Genomic DNA, 24866 nt, shown 5'->3' with positions numbered 1-24866 from the left:
TATGTAACCTGGACCTGACCTTAAGGACTTTTTATCAAGGTGAACTAAAATTACCGTCTTTTTTCCCCTTTGAAACCATAAAACTTTTGTTTGAAATATTTTTTTTTATTTTTTCTTTTCGAGATATTCGCGTGTATTGATTAAAATGGCCTACCCTGTATACTTATACTAGATATTATTTTTATTTTAAATTTATCCTTACATTAATTTGATGTATAATAGTCCACGATTTCTATAGACAGCATATATAGATTATTGTGAAATAAAGAGCATCTTAGATAATAAGAAGCACGTTCTATTATTTAATGAGAAGATAAAGAAACAAAAATTAGAACACTAGTGCTATATGACTTTCTAGGGAGAATATTTTATTAATTCTTTATTTTATTAATTTTGAAATTCTTTAGAAGGATTATATAAGAAGTATATGTATTTTTATATTTTATTTATTTACATATAAATAAAATTTTGATAACCGCATATAAAACTGATCACAAAATTCACGTCTTAATCAGAAATCTCATTTTTCGTATATGTAAGAACATCTCAAAGAGTCTATTCAATTTCTTTGGAAATGGATTTATTTCGAGAGCGCTTTTATGGCAACGCAACCGTGTCATTGAAGGGAAAAGAGCAACACGTGCTCTTCATAAGCTCTCCATCCTGTATGATGTATGCGCGAACATTCAATCACTGACACGTGCCTATGTGCTTTACATCCGATCCATTGATGTCCCGAACATCATATTTGCGTCTTCCTTATAATTCGACAAATATGTCGAATTATAGATAACGTCATTTAGTTGATATCTTCGAATTATAAAATAGAAGGATGTTGGCAAATCAATCTTTATAAACACAAAGAAATATAAAATTGTTCTAGTTTCTTCTTCTTACGTTAGGCCTCTGGCCTGTGTTATACCTCTCTCATATGCTTGTGGTGCGCACACTGATTATTCAATTGCCACGAGCATATATTTAGTTTATTATTGTTTAATTAATATTTAATTTATTATTTATTTAATTCTGCAAATAAATTTTGTTTCTTCCATATGTATAATAATTGATTTTTAAATGTATCATTTATTTACAATTATATTCTTTAAATTATTAATTTATAATGAAGATTTTATTCGCAGTGCAGTTAAAAGAACGAAATTGAAAAATTCTAACAACTTAACTTTATAATAACGAGATAAACTCCAATTTTTTACATATTCAGTGTTTAATTTTTATTATTGAAAATTATATCACATGTTGATATCTGATGTTCAAATTATAAGGAATAATTAATTTTTATACATCTTATTTAGTTTAAGTTTCCTCGAGAGGTCAAAGTATACGATCGACTCCTTAAATTCTTAAACATGTATCCTACTTCGATATGACAGAAGAGGTCCCGCGACGAAAGGAACACCTGCTCTAAATTTTCGTGGTAACTTGTGCTAAAGGAGAAAATTTCTGAAGTTCGTACATAGGGGAATTGTAGCGTAGCTGAGAATTGTAAATGTAAACTCGAAGAGGTTTCGTAAATTTGACAGTATTCCTGTTTAAATTTTCAAGAGGTCAACTAGTTTCGATATAGTTTGTCAAGTAAAAAGTATTGGCGGAGCGTATCTATTTAACACGTAATTTTGAAAATGGGATGTTTAATGACAAAGTGAGAATTTTACGGGCAATGAATTTCGAACACGTATAGACAAAACATCCATTAAACATTTTAATGCTGCAAATCTTCGGACGAAAGCAAAATCAGTTTTAAACATATATGGCGTAATTGCAGCGCGTAAAATATAGAACGATGATAATTAATGGGAAAGCAATATTTTCCTAACGCATTCCAAAGCACGCTTTGCAACAACAGATTGTATATTTTGCAGTAATGTAATCCGTAGCGCAATTATAAGCGAAATGCCCGGAAGTCGGACAACGGCGGTACCGCGGTATAATGGACGGCATTATATCCCCTAAAAGGCTCACATTTACAAAGGCATGCAAAGTATTTCAAGATAAGACAGGAAGAGAATCTTTCTTCGTTCCTTCCTTCGCACGCGAGAGAATGGAAAGTTTTTTCTCCATGGTTCGCTCGGAGAAGACACAATGGCGTAAGTAGGAATTAAGTAAGGGTAGCTATCGGGATGAGCGGCGGAATGAAGGGGAAGAATTTCTGGGCTGACACGCGAGGATTGTATTATACATTTAATATCGGGCAGATGTTTCGAGCTTGTTACGTAATTTTTTATAATAGATTTTATGATTAATATAAGAAATTATTCTACAATAATTAATTTATTCGTTCGATAAAACGTCTAGGAATGCTTGTACTTTTATCAAAATAAAAGTGTATTCGAAATGAAAATCGTGAAAAAATTTACAACAAATCTGAATTTCTGTACCATACCGTACCATCACGCGTGGTAGCCGTTTTTATCAATTTTAGTCCTATTTGTCTTGGGCTAATACATTCTCTCTCTCTCTCTCTCTCTCTCTCTCTCTCTCTCTCTCTCTCTCTCTCTCTCTCTGTCTTACCTTCATATTTGTTTCATTCAGTAAATGTGAATAAAATAATATTAATTGAATTTTTCACAATTTTGCACACTTTACAATATTTTTCGTAATCAAAAGTTTGTGTGTATACATATGTATAGAACTTTTCAGAGGATTAAACATAACTTTGCAAACGTGTTACTTTGACATGATATTCGATTACTGAGGAGCAAATTTTTCATTTCACGCAAAATTTGCATATTTTTCACGAGACAATTTTCGAAATGGAACGTATCGCGTTTAACAAAATCTAAAAATTTACATTGAATTTCACTACACGTCAAAATAATTATGTAGGCTTCAACTATTATACTTGCTGGAATATTAAAACTTTTTGTAGCATTGTTCATCATGCTTCAAATTTTTATACGTAACTATTTTGATGGTCCAATAAAATTATTTTTAAATATTATTTTCAACAAAATTTTCTGTATCCAATTAAATATTTATATACTTCACAATAAAATTATTCTTTCTCTCCGTGTACGCAACTTAATTTTCCGAACAAGTGATTCTCTATACGCTCACAAAAAGCAAGAGCGTCTTTATTTTCTAATGTCTCGCGTAATTTTCACTTCTGCGCTATTTCCTCGTTCTCATTAGAGGGAAAACACAAATAGTTGATTGTTGGTATTCAGATATACATCGTGTGCAGATTAAATACCGACGAGTTTGTTCGCCAGCGTATTCTGGAGAGAAATGTGAGAAAATGAGCGAAATAGAAGAAGACTCGAGCATCGAAGAAACCCAGCATTGCGAGTCGTTATTCAAAAGAGCCCGCCGTTATTGGCCGAGTGTCTCTACAGAAGGAATTTCTCCACGTTCAACGCGACCGGCTCGTTTAATTATCTTCCGTAAGATTTTCCACTAGAACGATTCCATTACGTGCGGTGACATTCGCTTGGGCGCTATAATGTTCTCCCACTTCGTCCGACGTGCTTGGACTAGCTATTCGCGACTAATTTCTTGGCAAACTCGTGAACGACGTGGACGATATTAATCTTCCGCAGAATAAAATCAATTTTATACTAAAAACATTTAATTAATTTATTTTTATTTATTATATCGTATATAAAATATAATAAATAAATTTATTAAAATGTTTAACATTTTAAGAAGAAAATGCGAATGAATTATATAAAGAAGAAATTGTTTCTTATAGATATCGTATTTTAACTTCAAAGTTATTAAGAAATGATTGAATTAAAATTATTTAATGAAATAATATTGGATAGAAGATCTAATGAGAATCGTGGATCTCGCGTAAATTAAATTAATGAACAAAGTTTATTAAAGGCAAATAAATTTAGACATTTTAACTCAGTCTTTAGCAGTATATACAGGATGTCCCACGTAACTGTCATCACGATTTTTCCGGCACTTCCGATGATCTGACAAAATTTATTTTGAATAAAAGTTAATCAGTTTTCAATAGACTACAAATTGCAATATTAAAAATTTGAAAAATAATCTTTTTTTAGGAAAAAAGTCGAAGTCACCCTAATTTTTTTAAATGGCACTACATATTTTTTACTTCATAATATTGTAACTGATGTCGTGATCGATCTTGGATCTTAAACTTTGAATTAATGTCGATTACACATAAAAAAAGTACTTAGTCAATTAAGATTTTAAAGTGTTTTATTCTTGTTTCCATTTTTTAAATATTTAGGCCCGTATTCATAGTCAGATCTTATATTCAAGACCGTCTTAAGTACAGACTTAAGAAGTCACGAACCAATCAGAGGGTCATATTAGTGTCTTAAGACATTATTTGAAAACAACCTTGAAATAAGAAAGACAATCTTGAAATAAGAACGAACTATGAATACTATGCTTAAAGATGTTTCAGTGTATAAAACTTTTTTAATAAACAAAACACTATGTGTGTTTGGATTTAAAACTTCAAAAGTTCCCAATCCAAACACATAGTGTTTTATTTATTGGAAAAGTTTAAAACTAAACATTATTAAGATTTAAGAAACGACCGTATATCTATATAGGAATACATCAGAAATGATAGAGAACGCCATCACGGTCAAGGCTAGATGTTTCGCATAATACAATATATATTCTTTATTAAATTTATTTCAGATATGATTGCGCGCCGATAATTTTCGGACTTTCAACATAATCTCACACACACACACACACACACAGAGTCTAAAACGCTAATCCTTCTTAAATTAAATTTAAAAACCTGTATAAAGAACTTATTGTAGAAAATGTTACCTCAGCCGGGGGTTTAAAACTAAAATGTTTATAAGTGTTTAAAAAATGGAGACAAGAATAAAACATTTTAATATCTTAAAATTAAATACTTCTCTTTTTAGTATACGGCGGGTTAATAAGCCGAATTATTCAAATTATTTATAATATTAAAATTACATTTAATTTAATTTATTTATTTTAAAATAAACTAAAAATAATACAAGAAATATATATACATACATCCAATATATTATTATATAATTTTATACTTTTAAATCCCTATTACCGCTTCCCTAATTTGCAGCATAATAGAATTTTAATACCCCTGTTAATCTGGACCCCCCACCATCGAAAATCAAGTTCGCAATAGGTCAAAAATTTAATGCTAATTAGGTGATAATTTAGTACCCTATTCCGAAATTTAGTGCTCAAACCGTTTCGCAGTAATTAAAAAAAATTGGGGGAGTCCAGCTTAATGGCAAGCTTTTTTATGGCTCTATTTTGGAGCACTAAATTAGCACTAATTATCCTGTGTACATATTTTTGGTATACGTCTCCTGTGTATTTTTTTTTATGGATTCCAGCTTGCTATTAAGCTTGCCATTAAGCCGCCATTTTCTTTTTAATTACTGCTAAACGGTTTGAGCACTAAATTTCGGAATAAAGTACTAAATTAACACCTAATTAGCACTAAATTTTTGACCTATTGCGAACTTGATTTTTGATGGTAGAGGGTCCAGGTTAATAGGGGTACTTTTGAACTAAGGGCGAGCAAACGAAAATTTCGACGGAGCATTCGTGAACAAACGATGAGCAAACGAATGCAAAATAGAAATATTCGATTTTTAAATATTTGGGTCTAACGTGAAATTGGCCCCCCAAAATTTAAATTTCGAATAACTTTTGAACTAAGGGTGAGCAAACGAAAATTCCGACGGAGCATTCGTGAGCAAACGACGAGCAAACGACTGCAAAAGATAAATATTCGATTTTTTAATATTGGGGGGCTAGCTTGTAGTTGGCCCCCAAAATTTAAAAGTCGTATAACTTTTGAAATAAGGGTGAGCAAACGAAAATTCCGATGGAGAATTCGTGAGCAAACGATGAGCAAACGAATGCAAAACAGAAATATTCGATTTTTTAATGTTTGGGGCTAGCGTGAAATTGGCCTCCTAAAATTTAAGTTTCGCATAACTTTTGAACTAAGGGAGAGCAAACGAAAATTCCGACGGAGCATTCGTGAGCAAACGATGAGCAAACGAATACAAAAAAAGAATTCGATTTTTTAATATTGGGGTGCTTGCGTAAAGTTGGCCCCCCAAAATTTAAATTTTATATAACTTTTGAAACCCCTATTAACCTGGATCCCTCACCATCGAAAATCAAGTTCGCGATAGGTCAAAAATTTGGTACTAATTTGGTGCTAATTTAGTACCCTATTCCGAAATTTAGTGCTCAAACCGTTTAGCAGTAATAGAAAAAAAATATACATGGCATGTATACAAAGAATAAGTACACATGAAATTTAATGGTAATTTAGTGCTCCAAAATAGAACCAAAAAAAATTAGCCATAATCAATCGGGTACCTAATTATTTGACGATCGGTAACGAACTTTAGAGCACGGCGCTCTTCAGCGACGTATTAGTTATTTTGAGTGAGCACTATATATTTCGATACTACAATGTCTAAGGATTATTTTGATACCATAATCATATGAGCACTTAATTCTTTGACGATCAGGTAACGTACTTTATTGCGCGGCGGGCTCTAATATTGGAATTAACGTTATATTCGGAATGACACTATATTTTAATTTTTTTTGGCTCTATTTTGGAGCACTAAATTAGCACTAAATTTCCTGTGTACTTATTTTTTGTATACGTGCCCCGTATATTTTTTTTATGGGGGGTTCCAGCTTGCCATTAAGCTTATTTTCTTTTAATTGCTGCTAAACGGTTTGAACACTAAATTTCGGAATAGGATACTAAATTAAGACCTAATTAGCACTAAATTTTTGAATTGCGAACTTCATTTTCGATGGTGGGGTGTCCAAATTAATAGGGGTAATTTTAATTTCATTTAATTTTATTTATATAGTTCGGGATTAATATCGCGCACTCGCGCGAATTCAATTAATTTATATTTGTTATTATCATATTATGTTTTCTATTATGCGTTCATCTTCGAAGCTGTTGCGACGGAACCGTTTTCACGTTTAGACGCTGCGGGGATGTATGTTGGCATTCGTAGAGTGATTTATGCGCGACAATGGGGTAACGATAAAATCTTTTCTACACGGTTTATACTCTTGTTACGAGCAATTCCACAGTAGAACGAGAATTTCGCGAGTTGCGTAACATACTAGCGCGAGTTACAACGGTCGTAGACTACTCTCGCGTAGGTAATTGAATCCGAATGTCGGGAGAGATCTCCATACTAGAAGTTGCATTAGAAGCAATCAAAACTTGAAACATAGAAGTCGCAAGGAAACGGATGTCGATTTGCGAAATCAAGATCTCGCTTAGAAGATTGGAACTGATTTGCCGCCGTTGTTGTTGTTGATTAAATCTTGAAACACAATAGATATAATAAGCTTTAAACCTTAATGAATTTATCATTCATAGTCATGTGAGAAGTATAATCAACTATGATTGGTTAATTTTTTAAAGCTTAAAGCCGTAATCACAATAGAGATTGCGCGATTGTGATTGACGGTAATTACTTCTCAATCAGAACAGAACAATCATCTATTGCTTTGCTCTGATTAAAAAATAATCACTAATCGCTAATCACAATCACTAAGCTGCTTAAGGCTTAGGGATAAATTTTTCAAGTCTGTTGATTGGTTATCTATAGGATAGAGAGATCCGGGACTCCTCTGTGCTAAAGCTCTAGATATATCAAAGTAACACAATCCTTTGATCTGAGCCGAAATGCCGACAACTTTCCTATTTCGACCGCCATTTACGACTTAATTGTCTGTAGTCCAATAAACACTTAGTATGATTGGTACATGACATATGGTTAGTAAATCCAAAATGGAGAATCTTTGCGTTACTTCTGGTATATCTAGACCTTTACTCTGTTCTGCACACATTTGTCGTACAACAAAAATGCATAAAGGAAATAGCATCCTTACTACACACCTATTGTGTTTTAGGACTAATGCATGATCCAAGAATAATATTGAACATTTAAGAAATGACATAAATTTAAGAAATAGTGAGTCAAAAATATCAGCGTCGTTGAGAGAAAGATTTCATACCATTAAATGATAATGGCCGTTTGAATTAAAGAAACTCGTAAATCGTTTTTTTTCGTAAAACACAATGAACTTTAATACACTGACATGATTATCTCCTTAAACGATCTGAGGTTCTAGTGCATGATGAAAAGTTAATAATGAGAAGTTAATGATAATGTACAATGAGACCATAACACATTCTCGTTATCGGAACGTATAATTTGAAGAATGATCACCTCCAGACTTTTCCTAAAACTTCGCGAGTTTGCTAAAATTTATTCGAGCAAAGCGGCTTACGCCGCAAAGTTGCTTTAGGGAGTAATATGTAAAAGCTGAAGAGCCTTATTTAAAGAGCGTGAGTTGGATCGTATCAAGCATTATTTGTGGCTAAATGATAGGGATATGTACCTATTAATACACAATCTCGTCATTGCGATCATTAAGCGGATAGATGCGATTGTTTAATTGTACCTTGACTCCCCGGAGGATTACAAAATTGTGAATTGATTGGACATTGAATAATGATCGCGATTAAATATATTACAACGCATAATTAAACATAATTAATTTTATAAAAAGACATTTATATATTTTAAATAGAGAGAAAGGGAGCAAAAATATAAAATAAATATAATTTTACAAAAATTTTTCATCCCATTAAGCTAAGTACGAGAATTTAATATAAAACAACTCCATAAATTTATAATATATTATAAATGTGCCAAAAATATATTAAATTTGCATATTTAGCTTAATGAGATGGAGATTTTTTCGTAGAGTTATTTTCTTATTTTATATTTTTACTCTTTCTGTCTTCTCAAAATATACAGATATCTTTTTAGAATATACTTTGCGAGTATCAATCAAAAATAAAAAGATAATTTTTTTTATCCTCATGTAATATTGGGAATATACATTTATTAGTGTAAAAACGTGAGAAAGAAGTAAATATCGAAGTCGTGTACTAAATTGCAGATCGCGAAAATGGATTATCGTGAACACCGATGTCCTTCGCTATTTAATTAAACTTGAGAATTCGAAGCATCGTTGTTCAGTCAAGCAAATCTTCCTGCGAATGAGCTATCGAACTATTAGTACAACCCGTATCGACACTGACAAATTACAACGATATGTTGTATAACATGCTCATTGATTTTCGAACACACGCAAAGATCGGGAGTAAATCGCTAAGCGTAAATGCTAAGGTGCCATGTTAAAATCTGCAGCGTTATCGACATTAACTCTCGCAGTATATACTCGTACATCGCAGGAAGATTATATCGTTTTTCAATTATGTAAAACGAGCAAAGTAGAAATAAGTGGCGGTATATAAGAAGAAAATTGAAGATATTTGAATTCAAACGATCTTAATTGCGTTTCTCGCACTTTTACAGATAACACCGAGTTGTTAATTTTCATCTTAATAAAACTGCGAGAAAGATTGGGAATTTAAATATATATACTGTAAAACTCAACTATTTTTGATCTTAGCTTCGGCCATTTTAATATTCTCTTTCCATCATCAGTTTCCTATCTTTATTGGAGAGAATTTCTCAGCAGAGCTGCATTTTGCATACATAAAACGCAAAGTATGTATATGTATATATATATATATACATATATATATGCACATATAATAAAAAGCATTTCTGTAGCGCAAGATGGAATCTAACGATACTGTTTAATCCAGGAATTTAAAGCGAGGCTTGCCGTAAATCAGCTTGTTACTCTTCCGATATTATTTAGCGAAAGATTTCAGCGACGCGAAAATTTCCTGTCGGATTCACCCCTTTCAGTATCCGCGTATCGATCGAAATGCGATTATACCTTCGCTCATTCTTTTTCATAAACAGGTTCTACTAACCGCGTAGTCGTTAATTCCGTTTTATGTTTTATCGCGTCGCGCGAGTGATCGTTAACGCAGCGACCAATTTCGTGGAAATAGCGATGCTGTTGTAAAATCGCGCTGATCCAATTAAACGTTAATTATGTGCATTCCGTATTGATAGTGGCAATAACAATCGAGCATGACTATTACTACAGTGCAAAATAAATCGTCTGATTCATTAAACTGGATAATTTTATTCCAAACGTAGCACAAACGTAACGTGCGCTTCTTTTTTCCAAAAAGAGATATTGATCCTGTTTTCTTTTGTAAAAATAATGAGATGCCTTTTTTGAATATCCAGCTATTTGTATCTATTATGTTGCGAATACGAGCTTTGAATACCTAAAAGTAATGAAATTTATGAGATTATTTAATTACATTCAAAGTAACATTTTCGGGATTACCGCAAAACTGAAAATCAGAGAAATCAATATTAGAGAAATTTTAGAGATCAATATTAGAGAAATTTTAGAAATCAATATTAGAGAAATATTAGAGAAATTTGAAACGGTTAGAGAAATCAGGGAATTTTGCAAAGTTTTCCGGAGAATTAAAATTCTTAGCTTTAAAGCAGCTTAATATGTGTACATAACACTTACGCAGTTTGGGAATATTACTAATTTAACAATTAAATTAAGCAGTAACATTACTAATAATTTACACTGTGATGTTAAATTGTTTTCTCAACAAAATATTCGATGGTTTCCAAATGAGGAAATTTTGTTTGGAAATCAGGAAGAAGTTATAAAATTTTATTACGAGGAATTTGTGGCAAAACCCTGATTTTATTAATTTACATTATACTCAATTGGAACTCTGTTTGTCTTTAATAAAAGATTTGTATCAATAGAGAAAAAAACGTGTGCATTAAAAGATTAAATTTCATTAAAAAATTATATAAACTGCAATCAATGTTGTTTTCGATATGAGATTTTAGTAATGTACAAGTTGATTTATAATTTATGTTCTGTTTTAAATGGATTTATTTGTTTTCTCATATACTTTTACAGTGTGTATTTACCGCATTATGTATTTATAATGCGGGAATCATAACGGTTTCGCAAACAAGCGCGAGATCGTTAGCGTCATCCATTTTATTCAACGATGTGACTAGTGGTCGAGCTCAATTATTAGCTCGACCCTCGAGGAAATACCGCTCGGGAAAAATCATTTTTCACGCAGTTATTTTAGTACTACATCCGTTTGTGTATATTTATATCGTCTGAAACAACTTTTCCCGTCTGACATTTCAACATGAAAGCCATTCTGACACATTATTGATATCTGCGGAATCGGAGGAGACTGTCGGAAAAAGCAAATGTCAGCATGAAAATTTAACTGTTTGACACGAGAAAGTGCGTGCGCGTTTGAAATTTTTAGCTCTATTCGCCTTTAAAATTTAAACAAGATTAAGGACAACCAATTTTTTTCTCACAGAAAACGTGACATGGATTGTCCCGCAGACATATCAAATTCACCGCGAGACTGTTCGAACGTTCTTACTGTAACAATGCGATACGTCACGGATAACAGTCTTAACTAAAATTAATGTGGATTATCTACCAGTACATCTTTCCATTTTATATAATGTCGCAAGATGACATGGGAACAAATAGTGGCATGAATAGAAAAGGTCTCTTATTGAATATCTGAATCCTCGAGAGTTGCATAAAGAGAAAGTTTTGCAATCGTGTAACGGGGAAGTTCGCGAGTTATCGGTTCAGCTGACTTCTGCGATTGCAGAATCTTAGGTGGCTGCAAACTCGTCCGATGTTAAATGAGGGTATGCGAATAAGATCTTTCAGTTTATAGTTTATGAGAGAACTAGACTTCGGATTAGAATTCTCACGTCCGGCCGACGTCTGCGATTCTTCGAGGAAGCTGCGAGGGAAGAGGGAGAAAGGGAGATTCTTCTCTTGAACGTACCTACGGGAATACCGCGAGGGTGGGATCGATAACCGCAAAATCGCCAACCCGCGACCATTCAGGATGCGAGAGTCGAGTTCTCTTCGTTTTACAAAGTGTATCCTCCTTTTTTCGCGAAAAGTATCGGCATCCTGGTTACAGGAGATAATCCTGTTCTGAAGTTTCATAGAGTTCTTTACGAAGCGACGCGAGGGTAGCGTGTGAATGAGGATGTTTAATCTTGAAATGCTATAATACGTCATGTCTTATAAATACTTAATGCGATAAGTGCACAATATAAGTGTGGGCGAGCAAATAGGTTCACGCGAAGTGAAACCCCTTTTTGGTATAAATTACGCTTATAAATCATAAATCGCGCGTAAATTTTATTACATGGACTTTTATTTTTCGGTATACAGTAGTGAAACTGACACGCAATAAAAGTTGAAAAACTTTATAGCATATCCCACGCGCGTGGAGTTAATAAAATATTATTCACGCCGCGTTTCTAATCGTCATCTGAAAAAAATTGCTATTAAAAAATTACCTTCTGCAGCATTAAAATGAGAAACACGACTATCATTATCGTCGTCATTATCGCACGCTGCGGCCTATAGCGTCCAAGTATCGATTTCTTCGCACGCAAGAAATTTAAAATTAAGCGGATTTTAAACAAATTTCGCGAGCCTTCTTCTCTCGTCCCAGAAAAGAACGTTCATGGTCCCTGGAAATTCCAGGGTCGAAGTTAATGTCGCGAGGAGTGTAAAGGGCCGCTTACCAATGTGCACACGCAGAGGGCTGTCTTCCCTTATCAAAGGGTAGGCAGTCTTGCGAGCACGAAGTCACGATTTCTCTCCTTTCCACTCGGAAGAATGAAAAAGCACCGCGACCAATGAGAGACGGGGCGTGTCGGCTTGAATAAAATTAACATAATGTTAAAAACGGTATTTCCCTCTCTCTTCTCTCTCTCTCTCTCTCTCTCTCTCTCTCTCTCTCCTTCCCTCCTCTCTCTTTCTCTCTTTCTCTTTTTTTCTTTCTCGTGGCTTGCTCGCTCGCGATAACGACCGACCGACTCGGAAGCTTCTGCTGCGCTGTGATATCACGCCTCTTGCAAATCGTATGGAAATAACCGCGCCGCTGCGAACGCGAAACCGATTATTATCTACGTTTTCTTTCTTCGAATCTCTGTAATCGTACTTGAGCCCCGAGGCTCGCCTATAGGAAAATCAGAACTTGATTGCACACGTATAATGTTCTGCATATATACCTTACAAATATTTTCCATTCCATAATAAAATGACATGTAATATTTTATGTCAAAATATTTGAAAGGAAAAATTAAAAAAATCGTCATTACATTAATAAATTTGTTACTCGTCGCAAAGTCGCTTCGTAATGTTTTAGTTCATGACGTGTTGTAATACGCTCCAACAATTGCGCGTCGTCCTTTCTCGCGAGAGTAATTATTAAGAGTAATTATTGCGATTTATTAACTAACGGCACACCCAGCGGCGACCCAGCTGTCGCAAACATCCCGACATTGTGTTTCTAACAATCCATTCGTAAAAAGCCGTCTGTTGCCGTTCGCAATTGTTTCCTCATCCACAAAGTTTATCATGGCCTCGACGATAATTGTTTACTGTTGTTTACGGTATACGCATTGCGTATTTCGCGTGTGCATCCTGCACGAGATTGCGATCGTCACCGCGGGATTCAATCCTCTCGACAAATTTCAGTATTACGGTTTCCACCATCGAGACGCCCATTATAAATCATACTATACGATCTGGAACTGCAGTCGGATTTCCGTCGAGTTTGACTTTAGACATCGTCGTATGCTTCTGACAGCGGTTCTTCGTGATGTAAGCCATTAGCAAATTCAGGAATTCGTCAAGAGAGAGCCGTCAGTCGCAAGCGATTTTTTTTTTAAGTCAAATATCAAAAGATAAAATATTTTAATTATTATTGACATTATATTGAAAAAAAATTTTTTAGATGTGTATAATTAAAAAAAAACATTTTATTAAACAATATAATATATTACTCCCGGCCGAGGTAATATTTTTCGCAATAAGAATTAATTATTTACAGATTTTAATATATCACTCAACATAATTAAGATCGTTTCGAAGATGTGAAAAAGCGTATTCAATCAAAAATTGTTAAATTGCTAGTCAATTTTAACTCGTGACATTACTGCGATAGTTTAGTCGAATTAGCGTTTCAAGACCGAAAAATCATTTCGGCGCGCGTTTCAAAAAGGACTACATACGCAGTATATAAATTCACACAGAATCATAGAAGCATTTAAGATCCAGCTAGACCGTTTAAGGCTTTGATTACTATAATTCGTTGTATTAAAATTATTAACAAAAAAAAAGAATAATATAATAGAATATACGTTTTTATATCCAAGAGTTTATTAAATTAACAAATATTTTTGGAATAAAAGTTGTGATTAAGTATTGTAGAAATAATAATAATATATAACATTTTGCAAAGTTATTTCTAAAAAGGGAGACTTCAAGGGAGGACCATGATTCCCATGGTTCCCCGTGGATTTGCTAGTGCGTCCGATGAAAACGTCGAATGAATCCTTTGGTAGGACAATCACGTAATAGCGCATTGCGCGGAGGGGATCAAAATACACTCCCTCGTTAAGAAGAATAAACATAAAGGAAGGAAGCGAGGATTTCGAAAGATTGATTATTGGTTTTGTTAATTGAGAAATATAGAAACGTTCTAGCCTAACGGAAAGTTCTTCGTTATCAAAGATTAAAGAAAAGAAAATTTCGTCGCAGCAGTGACTTGTTTTGCGTCGTTCTAATTGAGAAAACTTCGGCGGACCTTCTTGATGATCCGAGAATACGAATGAGCTTCCATTTCATTGCTATTGTCTCTGTATGGTAGTCACGCAGTAAGCAGTGACATGAATGTGTTTTTGTTTCGTTCCCGTTCTTAATTAAAAACTCGTGCGTGTGATATCATCGGGGGAGATCGTGTTACGATGGAACTGAACAGCGATATTATTTTTCTTTCACGGATTTTGCATAATGCTATTTCCCATACAGATAGGAATGCTAGAATTTTGTTGATATTTTTGAAACTTATTGTTGTTTATCGCGAGTTTTTCTTATGTTGTACCGTATTATGATCTCTATACTAGCTGACAATCAAAGAGCAGTAATAACAAATTACAACATGATGTTTCCATATTTTGTTATTACATTTGTAAATTGAATAAAGTCATATATATGATATCATATAGTAATTACTAATCTCTACATTCTAAGAAATATGAGTGGGAATTTAACATCATGCCGATGTTCAGGTATATAATTCTCACTGTGTTGCTGTTAATATAAATATCAATATGTGTAAATTTAATATCGTGGTTGTAGTATTAATAATTTAATATTCTGATTTAAATGATTTAATATTAATATAGTATTAAATCGTTTAAGAATAAAATTGATAAATTAAGAGCTACGAACCTAGCTAAATGTTTATTGCCAAATTTTAAACAAAATACAGTTCATAAATATTCAACTAGACTTGTATTCCTTGATTTATCAATTTTATTTTTGTCTATTTGAGCCTTGTGTTGTGTTGTTTTTTAAAAATCAGAATATTAAATCTATATTCATGGTATTAAATCCATATCATGTTAGTATTTATATCAACAGTAACACAGTGAAAATTATATAAACATCACATTGGTTTATATCAATATCAACACGAGAATTATATTTAACACTCATAGTATGAAATCCACACTCATATTTTTTAGAATATAGATTTTAATATAAAGATCTTAACTTCATTCGCAGTAAAAGTAAATATCTCAAAATAAATATTTTCCAAATCGCTTCTGTAATATAGGATAAATTTTAATCATGTATATGCAGGCAATATTAATTTGTTTAACATATTTAAATATTTTTATATTCCATCATAAAATAAAAATATAAATAAATAATGAAATGAGGTAAAGATGAAATATGTGCGATCTAACAATAAGTTTTGCTAATGAGAGGTCGATTCAGAACGTAAAGAGGCGGTTGATGTTCCTACACGAGATATCACGAGTAGCATACAAAGGGTTAATTGCATTCTGCCACGTTAAAGCGCGATTATGCGGTCGGTCGATTTCACGGTGAATTCGCTACTGTTGCTTCGAAACAAACTTGCGGCTGCATTATTGAAAACTATTCTTATATGTTTCTTAACGAAACACGAGGAGAGAAATACTCATATTGGGAAGGATAGGGATCGTCGACTCTCGTAAGATTTTAATTTCCGACTTTACTAGTCGTTTTAATACTTTCGTTAAGTGCTATGCACAGCTTTCGTTGAGAATAGAAACTTTTACATACGTATTTTTATCTAACGATAAATATTTTAAAAATAGCGTCGTACGGAACTAAATTATATTTTACCGCGTTGATAGAAAAGTGATAAAAATAAAAAATTAGCATTTTTGAAAGGAAATCATTCTCTCTCTTTCTTTCTTTCCAAAGACTAATATCTTGTTATAGAAAAACGATACATTTGTCAACTCATTGTTTATATAAAAAAATATTACTATTCTATAAGGAATATTTACATAGCTCTATATTAGGATTGTATTATCCGAATTTTGAAAACAAATGATATAATTTTAAGTAATACATTGTAATTTAAAGTATAACATGGAAAGAAAGTGAAGTCATGCATTCACTATCTTAATTAAGAATTTTGTTCCAATTCAGAAAGAACTTAAGAATTGCTCTAATGAAAAGTTATTAATTTTGAGTTGTGCTACTTTTCTAACAATGTAGTAATTTATACCTAAAAAAACAGAGACCGTATAATGGAAACTGCGTTAAAATATTACATTGATGCTATCAAAATCTAATATTTTTTCAAACCCCGGTAAAGTTTATACATCGTTTTACAAGAGTAGAAAAACGCCCGACTCTTGCATATATATATATCATTAAATTTGTCAAAATTCGTATATTTTTAAAATCTCGAATTGGTTGCAAGAGTTTCCGTCTGCACAGTTTGTTTCTCTGCTGGGAAATTTCACGCGTTCTTTCCAAATGATATGGATTTCGTGACTTGTCAGCACGACGTATTACACGTGCCAGTTTCTCTCTTAATGGCTCCTGGGTAAAATTCCGAACGTATCTTGAAAATCCATTATCTTCGATGAGGGACAAGTAAAAATTACTTTCAAGTCTTTCAACCTTACCCGCGTATATTCTGAATAATTTATTCCTTTTAATACACCGAGTACTTTCTTATTCACTCGTTCGGCGATTATCCTCACTGTTCGCTGTTTGCATAATCTGTCGTGAAGAGTGCATCGCGTCTGTATTATAAACGTGTGATGTTTTAATCGACTAGCACAGTAAAGAGGATGAGTAATCGTTTCAATGGTAGCGATATTTCACTTGTATTATAAACGTGTGATGTTTTAATCGACTAGCACAGTAAAGAGGATGAGTAATCGTTTCAAGCGATATTTCAGGGAATTTTTACAGAATATTTATTTGACATTCCGCATGCTGGAGATTTAACGTGATTTTACATAAGAATTAAAATAAACAAAAATCTGAATAATTTCTAAACAAGAAAAAATCCGTGCTTAAATTTTCAAACATAATAATCGAACCATCTATAAAATTTGTTTTACGCTTTTGGTAATACTTTGATATGTGACATGTATATTCTTAATCGAAGAATCCGCTATAAAAGTTGGACATATATCAATAAAAGATAATTTAACGTTTCCAACATTTGAACAATAATTTAACGTTTTTAAGCAGTCGAATCTTAATCAGTTGAAAGCTTAGTCGTAATCTCGGCAAAGTAATTTCATGGGATGACAAGAGTACGAACGATAATTTTTCAATCTCAAGCAAGCTCGCAGAAGCACCGCCAGAGAAACGTGAAAGAGCTGTGCCCCCGTTGAAGAGCAATGTTGCCGGATAATAAATCGATAATTCGTGTACGCGACTTCCGACCCTGGAAAGAAGCGAGCCGAAGAAAAGAGAACTGCATATGTAAGCGACGGGTTTTTTTTAGAGCTCGTTTGTCTCAAGAAACAGCCGATTATCGTTCGATTATGCGGCGGAGTTAGACACCTCTTCGCGGCTACGTCGTTTTGTGTTTTCGGACTGGATGATGGATGAGACTAGACGTTAAGTTTCTTTCTTTATAATCCCACGTTTGTTTGATGGATATTATTTGTCAGACACGCAATTTCTTGAAACTATTCTCTGAATCTCTGAATTGTTCTCACTCCAATTGTTCTCGTATGTATATATTACTATTATCTGTTTTGTCCATGAGTTGCTCGAAATGTTATTTTATTTATGCGATACGTATTTTATGAAAAGAAACTTTAACCCTTATTGTTCAGAATACTATTCTTAGATATAAAATATCTTCCATTATTTTCTATCACTTTGAATATCAAGGATCCGGAAGTTTTACGATAAACTATCTTTTCGACTTTATACTTTTTATTCTTATTTTATTTGATAACCTTTAAACTACTCTCTCCGCGCCGCAGAAGCTATTTTTAATCTCATAAAGGCCTCATGTTCAGACAGATATTATTAACCGCCCACTGGAAATAACAATCTCACACATCTGATTTTCAATTACTTTTTACGCGCAAACATGTGCATTTTAGTTTGCATTTCTGCCGGGTAAACTTAGAAATGCTTGAAAAGTACACTGAATTTTATCTCATTTACGGAAAGCGTAATTATGATCAACTGTATATATACATCTTTTTAATCCTCATTCAACAAACACCGGAACTCATACATTTCTGCGGATATTTGCTCTCTAATTATTTTCTCTCATTTCATCGATAGACAGCCGACAGACGTACGATGTTTGAACCTCGTTCTATAATATCATGTTATTTTATCCTCCTTTCGTTGATGCATTTTCTGCGTAATATTTTATTTCACGTGTCTACTATGGAAGAATGTTTGTGAAAAACATCGATCAAAAGCACTTACCCGTTATTGCTGGAGGTGCTCTCTTTTTCTTCCGAGTCTATGCCTCTATGGGTGAATAATTCGATCGTCCTTAATTTGCAGAAAAATGAAGCTCGACTTGGACCGGGAGAAGGGCCTCGAGCTCTTCGGCAAGCTGATACGTACAAAGAACATCGAAAGTCTGCAGGGTGATCAGCCCAAAACCGGTCCCGAGCCACTTCATCCAGCCGACTCCAAGCAGAAATTACAGGTAAATAATAATGATAACAATATAATTGTTATAATTCTATGACAGCGATAAAATTTAATTTAAAATTTTACATTGGAATTCATTGAATATCAATTCAGTATTATACTTTTCAACATGTTTTAACTTTGCTAATTTGTTCAAAACTATATGATCATACCGTTTGATCCATGCAATTAACTCTTCGTGATCACATCTCCTGAGAATTCTATGTTGGTCACACAGAGGGCAAAATGGCCCCAACATTTTAATTAATCGCCATATTTTGCAACTTTTGTTTTTTAAAACCACAAAAATTACTGAAATTACTTTAAACATTGTATAGTATAAAAATGCAGTGGCTTTTTAAAGTTTTTAATTTTAACATATTTAAAAAAATCGTAAAGGCTGACGTCTAAAGAACAATATGTGGTTGAAGGTGCAATATGTGGTTGAAGGTCCCGTTTAAAAAAAAGACCTTAGAAATATAAAGCCTTTGGTGCAAAAAGGGTATTTTAAACTTTGGATAAATGGCAGTTTAAGTCCCGTTTAAAAAAAAGACCTTAGAAATATAAAGCCTCACACCTTTTTGGGATTCCCTGAATCCCAGGTGACCCCGAAGGATTAAAAAGTTTTAAAAAATTAAAAATAAATTTTTACAGAAAAAAGATATTATTTTTACAATAGATGAAGTCATCAAATACAAGAGAAAAAAAATTTTTTTTAATAAAATATTAATGAAGTAAATATGAATAAATTGTATATAAATAAAATATAAGTAAATTTCTTATAAGGTCATAAAACTATTTCTATTTAAAAATATTAATTAAAAGAAAATGAATTATATTTTGAATCAAATAGACCTGAATAGCAAGGTTAGAATACGAAATTGAAACCGTATTAGTGGAATTTAACTCTTCATATCTTTATTGTAACAGTTAGCTGTTTTATTTCCTCCAATTGCTTGCCAGAATTCTACACAAATGAATAAAGGAAACCGGGAAAACTAATATGAGGAGAGAGGTAACTAAAAACGAGTAATGAGGCAGGCATTTAACAGCGTGCGTTGCTCCTAATTATTAATTACAATGATGCGCTGGCTTTTGGAACGGCGAGAATAAAAGACCCGTACGTGCCAGCTGATAGAAACTCGTGAGGAAAGCTTAACTTTTACGTTAACAAAGTTATAATTTTCGCAAATAATTCCACGCAGTTAAAAACAATTTCACGCTATATAAACAACGAAGGAGCATCGTCCTGCTTGTTTCAAATTTGCCTTAATAAGATAAAACAGCTTCCTCATTCTATTAAAACAAGGACGGCACCCATTAAGAAACACGATAAAGTTTTGTAAACGATGAAGTTGAGATATAAAAAGTAAATGTGCATGGTACACGAAAAGATATGTTACGTCGTTTACGCGAACTAGTTGGCAGTGTTCTCTAGTTTCTCTAATTTCTCAACGAACCGTACAGGTTATACTCTTTAATATATACTCTTTAAATTCTCCATATACATATATACTCTTTAAATTCTTTGAAGTGGAATCTCACTCTAAAGAATGAAATTTAATTAGTCTTGAAAAAGAGTGACTCAATTTTTAATCTTTAAGAATGAGAGATTTCCTCTTCAGAGTGACAATTCACTTTAAAAGTTTAGAGGGTGTATATATGTATATATATAAAACTTTGTTATATATATTACTGTGGCGACAATACTGCACGATATATATATTGTCGCCGCAGTAATTTTGTTGCTTCGATAGCCCGTGTCCCGCGTTAAAAAGAGAAAGACAACGGCAAACTTACGTATATCTCCAACGATGGCTGGGAGGGTCGTTGCAAAGCTGTTACCTCTCAAGGTGGACGGCTCCGCCGCAGTTGCAGCGCGCATAAACTGTCGCGAAGTTTCCCAATAACCGATCTACTTCTCACAGGAAAATAGCACAAGCCCGATATACATAGGTGCGTATGTGTATATATATATATATATGTATTCATATACAGACACGAACTGCAGCTACTCTGGCTAAGACGCAAATTTTATCTAATGCGAAAGTAGCACGCGACAAATTAGAATGGGAATAAATGGACCATTATCCGAGAGAACATGAGAAAAAGATAACTTGTTATGCAATTATCATTGGAAACGGGAGAATATCGACGATTTATTTTTTCGGTTCTTAAATGATCGTTTTGTTCCGATAAGAGTAGATAAACGTCTTAGAGAAGTGACCGGACATGTTCCTATGTCCAGACATTTACACAAAGCTTTATTTTTGTTTATATTATTAATAATTTTAAATGCTTCTTCAAATATAATATTATAATTTAATTGCAATCTCAAGTACAATTAAATAATAATATTCTAATATAAAAAGGATTTGAGGAGAGATTAATAATAATAATTAAATTATGTATAAATATAATAATTATATTAATAAATTTTGTATAAGTATCCAGATATAGGTACTTGCCCAGTTGGTCACTCTGAGACGTTTACCTTAATTGTCAGTTCTTTTCAATTTAGATTTCGTCGATCATGACTTTGTTGCATAATGGAAAAAAGACCCGCGAATTATGGAATGTCTTCCAAAAATAATAGAATTGCTTCGAATTTTATTTCTTCACCCAAAACAAGATAATCTAATTGTAAAGTGAAATTTCCGGTAACCTCATATTCTAAGCAGAAACTTTTATAGAAAGAGTATTCCTCTTCTAATGCACTGGACTTCATCAAAAATGTATTGGAGATTATTCTAACAATTTTTCTCTTGTATGAAGAGGAATATATTTACTGAAAGCGGAGTGTCCTCTTACGAGTAAATTATATTAGAAACAGCAAGATTTTTACTGCAGATGCAAAATGAAAGTACTCTAACTGTAAGAATATTGTGCTTAGCATATTTTCCTCTTTATTTCAGAAGATTCCTCTTGAGGCCGTACATAAGAATAAAATCCTTTAAGATTTAGCGGTTTCTGCTAATATTAAAATTATTTTTTTTTGGGTGTTGCATTTTATTCATACGTGCATATATGTATATATTTTATTGGCTCATGGTATCGAGTAATGCTCTATCATTGGTTCGCCCAACGGATTGTACGCGCTGCGAATTTTATTGGATAAACGAAGATAAACAAATTGCATCGCTCGTTTCGTCATTCGCTAAATCCATCGTCTACCACTTTTGCTGAAAGCGGTGCGCGCGGCCTCAGGAATTACGAATGTAATGACGTTACACGTCCGGGACGACCATCTCGACCGATTTCCCGCGAGGGGACTTTCGGTATTTACTGCGCACACGTAATTCCGGTCCCGAGCAACCAGCATCCTCATTCGTTATTTAGCTTGCTCGCTTGACATAAAAGACACACAGGATTGCGTAGAACCACGCAATGATGATCCAGATCCAAATGAAGAACATCCTACGATGAGCGATCGATTTTCGCTGCAGAATTAAATGATGGTTTCGTAGTTTGTTACTATTATTATTCTTTTTTTCTCCAAATAATTAATTTTGACAGAATATAATTGATCCTTTTAACCTTAACTACACCAGAAAGAATGGTTTTGTTAAAGTATATAAAAATTTAGCTCGGTGCAGATCTGAAAATAATTTTGTTGATCCATCAAAATAATTATGCAGAACGCTAAAACGTTAATAATAATATTGCAACATTTTAACATTTCACAGTAATTAGTTTAAACGTGCTACATAATTATTTTGATGATCCAAACAAAATTATATTTAGATCTGTATTCAGCTAAATTTTTAAATACTTCAGTAGAAACGTTCTTTTTACATTCAACTATAAAAACTACACCTAAGTTCTAAAATCTAAAGCATCCTATGTTTGAAGTATAGAATTCAAATAAACTTCGATCTTGCTTGATAAAGGAAAATTCAAAGTTTTTTACCTACAATTTAGAACCTCATGATTAATATTGTATATGTATTATTGTACCAAACTATCTAAAATTTTCACTTTGTCTAAATTTCCGTTGCTGTAGTCGAAAGTTAAATAAGATTTAACAAGTCGAAATAATTCAAAACTTTGTTGAAGATACGTAACTTTAAAGTTTAACAAGCATTTTGATGGTACGAAGTCTCGATCACGCTTGATATTTGCGTTTCAATTTTTTTTTCTGGAAAGGATATGTCTGCTTTTTTTCTCTCGTCTAAAGTCCCAAACGTCATTAATATTTATGATTTAATCATAATAATTGAGGATTGAATGATATCCAAGATCGAACTTAGATAACGATGATATATTTCTCTCAGGTATTTTTCAAAAACGCCATCAAAATTCCCACGAGCATATAAATCAACGTTACGTTATGCATCAACGTAGCGTCGGAGAGTGCACCGGTAATAATTTACGTAGTATTTGCATTAATTCACGATATCGTACTCTTCGTACTTCAAACATCGCGACAACATGTCCAACAGATCAATGCCGAATGCTCTGCGAAACACGACGTTACTAATCGCGCAAACTACATTTTCCATCATTACCACACAATTATTTCTCAATGGAAATTGACTAATTGTAATGTTATACCGCGGAGCTAGATAATTCGATTCGCTGGTTATTGGAGACCTCGCAACTTTCGCAATTACGTGTGACACGTGTGATATGCGATCCCTTCTACTAAGTGCAATGTTTGTTTTTAATTTATTCTCTTTTGATTTATATATTAGCACTTACAAGAAATATTATTCTCTGTTTATTATGCATTGTATAAAATTACTTCTGCTGCCTTGTTTAAATTGTTTTTGTGTTACAATGTAACGGACAAATTACTTTTAAACAAATAAGAACAATCTAACGCGTGCGATTTTATAAATTATAATTTATAATAATAAACAAAAAGGAGCATAAAAACCCACGCAAGATCTTATTCGCGGATTATTTTGTTCAATCTTTATTAAATATCCTCAGTACTGAGGATGGCCTAATAAAGGCCAAAACCTTTATGCGACATGTTTAATAAAGATTGAATAGAGTAATTCGTAAATAAGATTTTGCGTGAGTTTTTATGCTCCTTTTTGTTTATTACTGTTTATCTAAAAATCTATCTAGTTATTATTGTATAATTTATAACTTCCATCCTCTATTACCTTGATCTCCACCTCAATCGAAAATGAAAATCGCGCAAAATAACAGATATTCTAGATAACCGAGATAAGGATTACACCTTATCTAAGTAGCTATCTAAATAGCTGAAGTTGTCGACTAAACCAGAGCTGAAACAGAGATCATTACTACTTGTAATTGTTGACTGTTTGTACAAGAGACGATCGCATTTGGTACAGTATCTCTAAGCCCACTTGTCGTGACCGCGTCTTGAATGATAATATGATATGCAAAGCCACTTGCTTCTTCGCTGCCGGTTCGAGTCTCGCCGCTCAAATGACAAGATGACTGCGTACATAGTACACAACAATATACTGTAGATAACGAAGTACCTTCATCAGCCAACGACTTACGTCTGTTCTATAATAGGGTTGCAAATCGTAAGCCATTAAAAATTAAGAGCGGAAACACAGTATCTTGCATAACGCACAATGCATACAAAATGAACCGATCAAAATCATTCATTTTCTTCCTTTCCACGAAATAAAAGATTTCTAATTGGTTTTCTAATTGGTTTTCTTATGTACTACACATTATGAGTTATGTAAGAATCTGCGCTTCTGTTTTAACCAATCATAGTCGATTATCTTTCTTATTTCAACTGTGACTGGTCAATTTTTTACGACTTACGACTTATAACTCTATTGTAGAATAGGCATTATCGACGTTAGGAAATACGTAATATAGCGTGATAAAAGAAGGAA

At 33.1% G+C, this 24866-nt stretch overlaps 1 protein-coding gene across 2 annotated transcripts in view; it reads left to right on the top strand.

Annotated features, from left to right (window-relative positions):
* The window catches only part of LOC108768910 (cationic amino acid transporter 2), a 102212-nt gene that overhangs the window by 31461 nt on the left and 45885 nt on the right, over window positions 1-24866 (top strand). For both annotated transcript variants that reach the window (XM_018519598.1, XM_018519597.1), the window contains exon 2: window positions 18901-19048. In XM_018519598.1, the coding sequence (XP_018375100.1) occupies window positions 18905-19048 (144 nt within the window). In that variant the 5' untranslated portion in view covers window positions 18901-18904. The remainder of the gene's footprint in view (window positions 1-18900; window positions 19049-24866) is intronic.

Source organism: Trachymyrmex cornetzi, unplaced genomic scaffold (genome assembly GCF_001594075.2).
Source record: "Trachymyrmex cornetzi isolate Tcor2-1 unplaced genomic scaffold, Tcor1.1 scaffold83, whole genome shotgun sequence".
NCBI classification, from domain to species: domain Eukaryota; kingdom Metazoa; phylum Arthropoda; class Insecta; order Hymenoptera; family Formicidae; genus Trachymyrmex; species Trachymyrmex cornetzi.
Note: the sequence above shows the minus strand (reverse complement) of the source record. Positions and strands in the feature narration are given on the sequence as shown.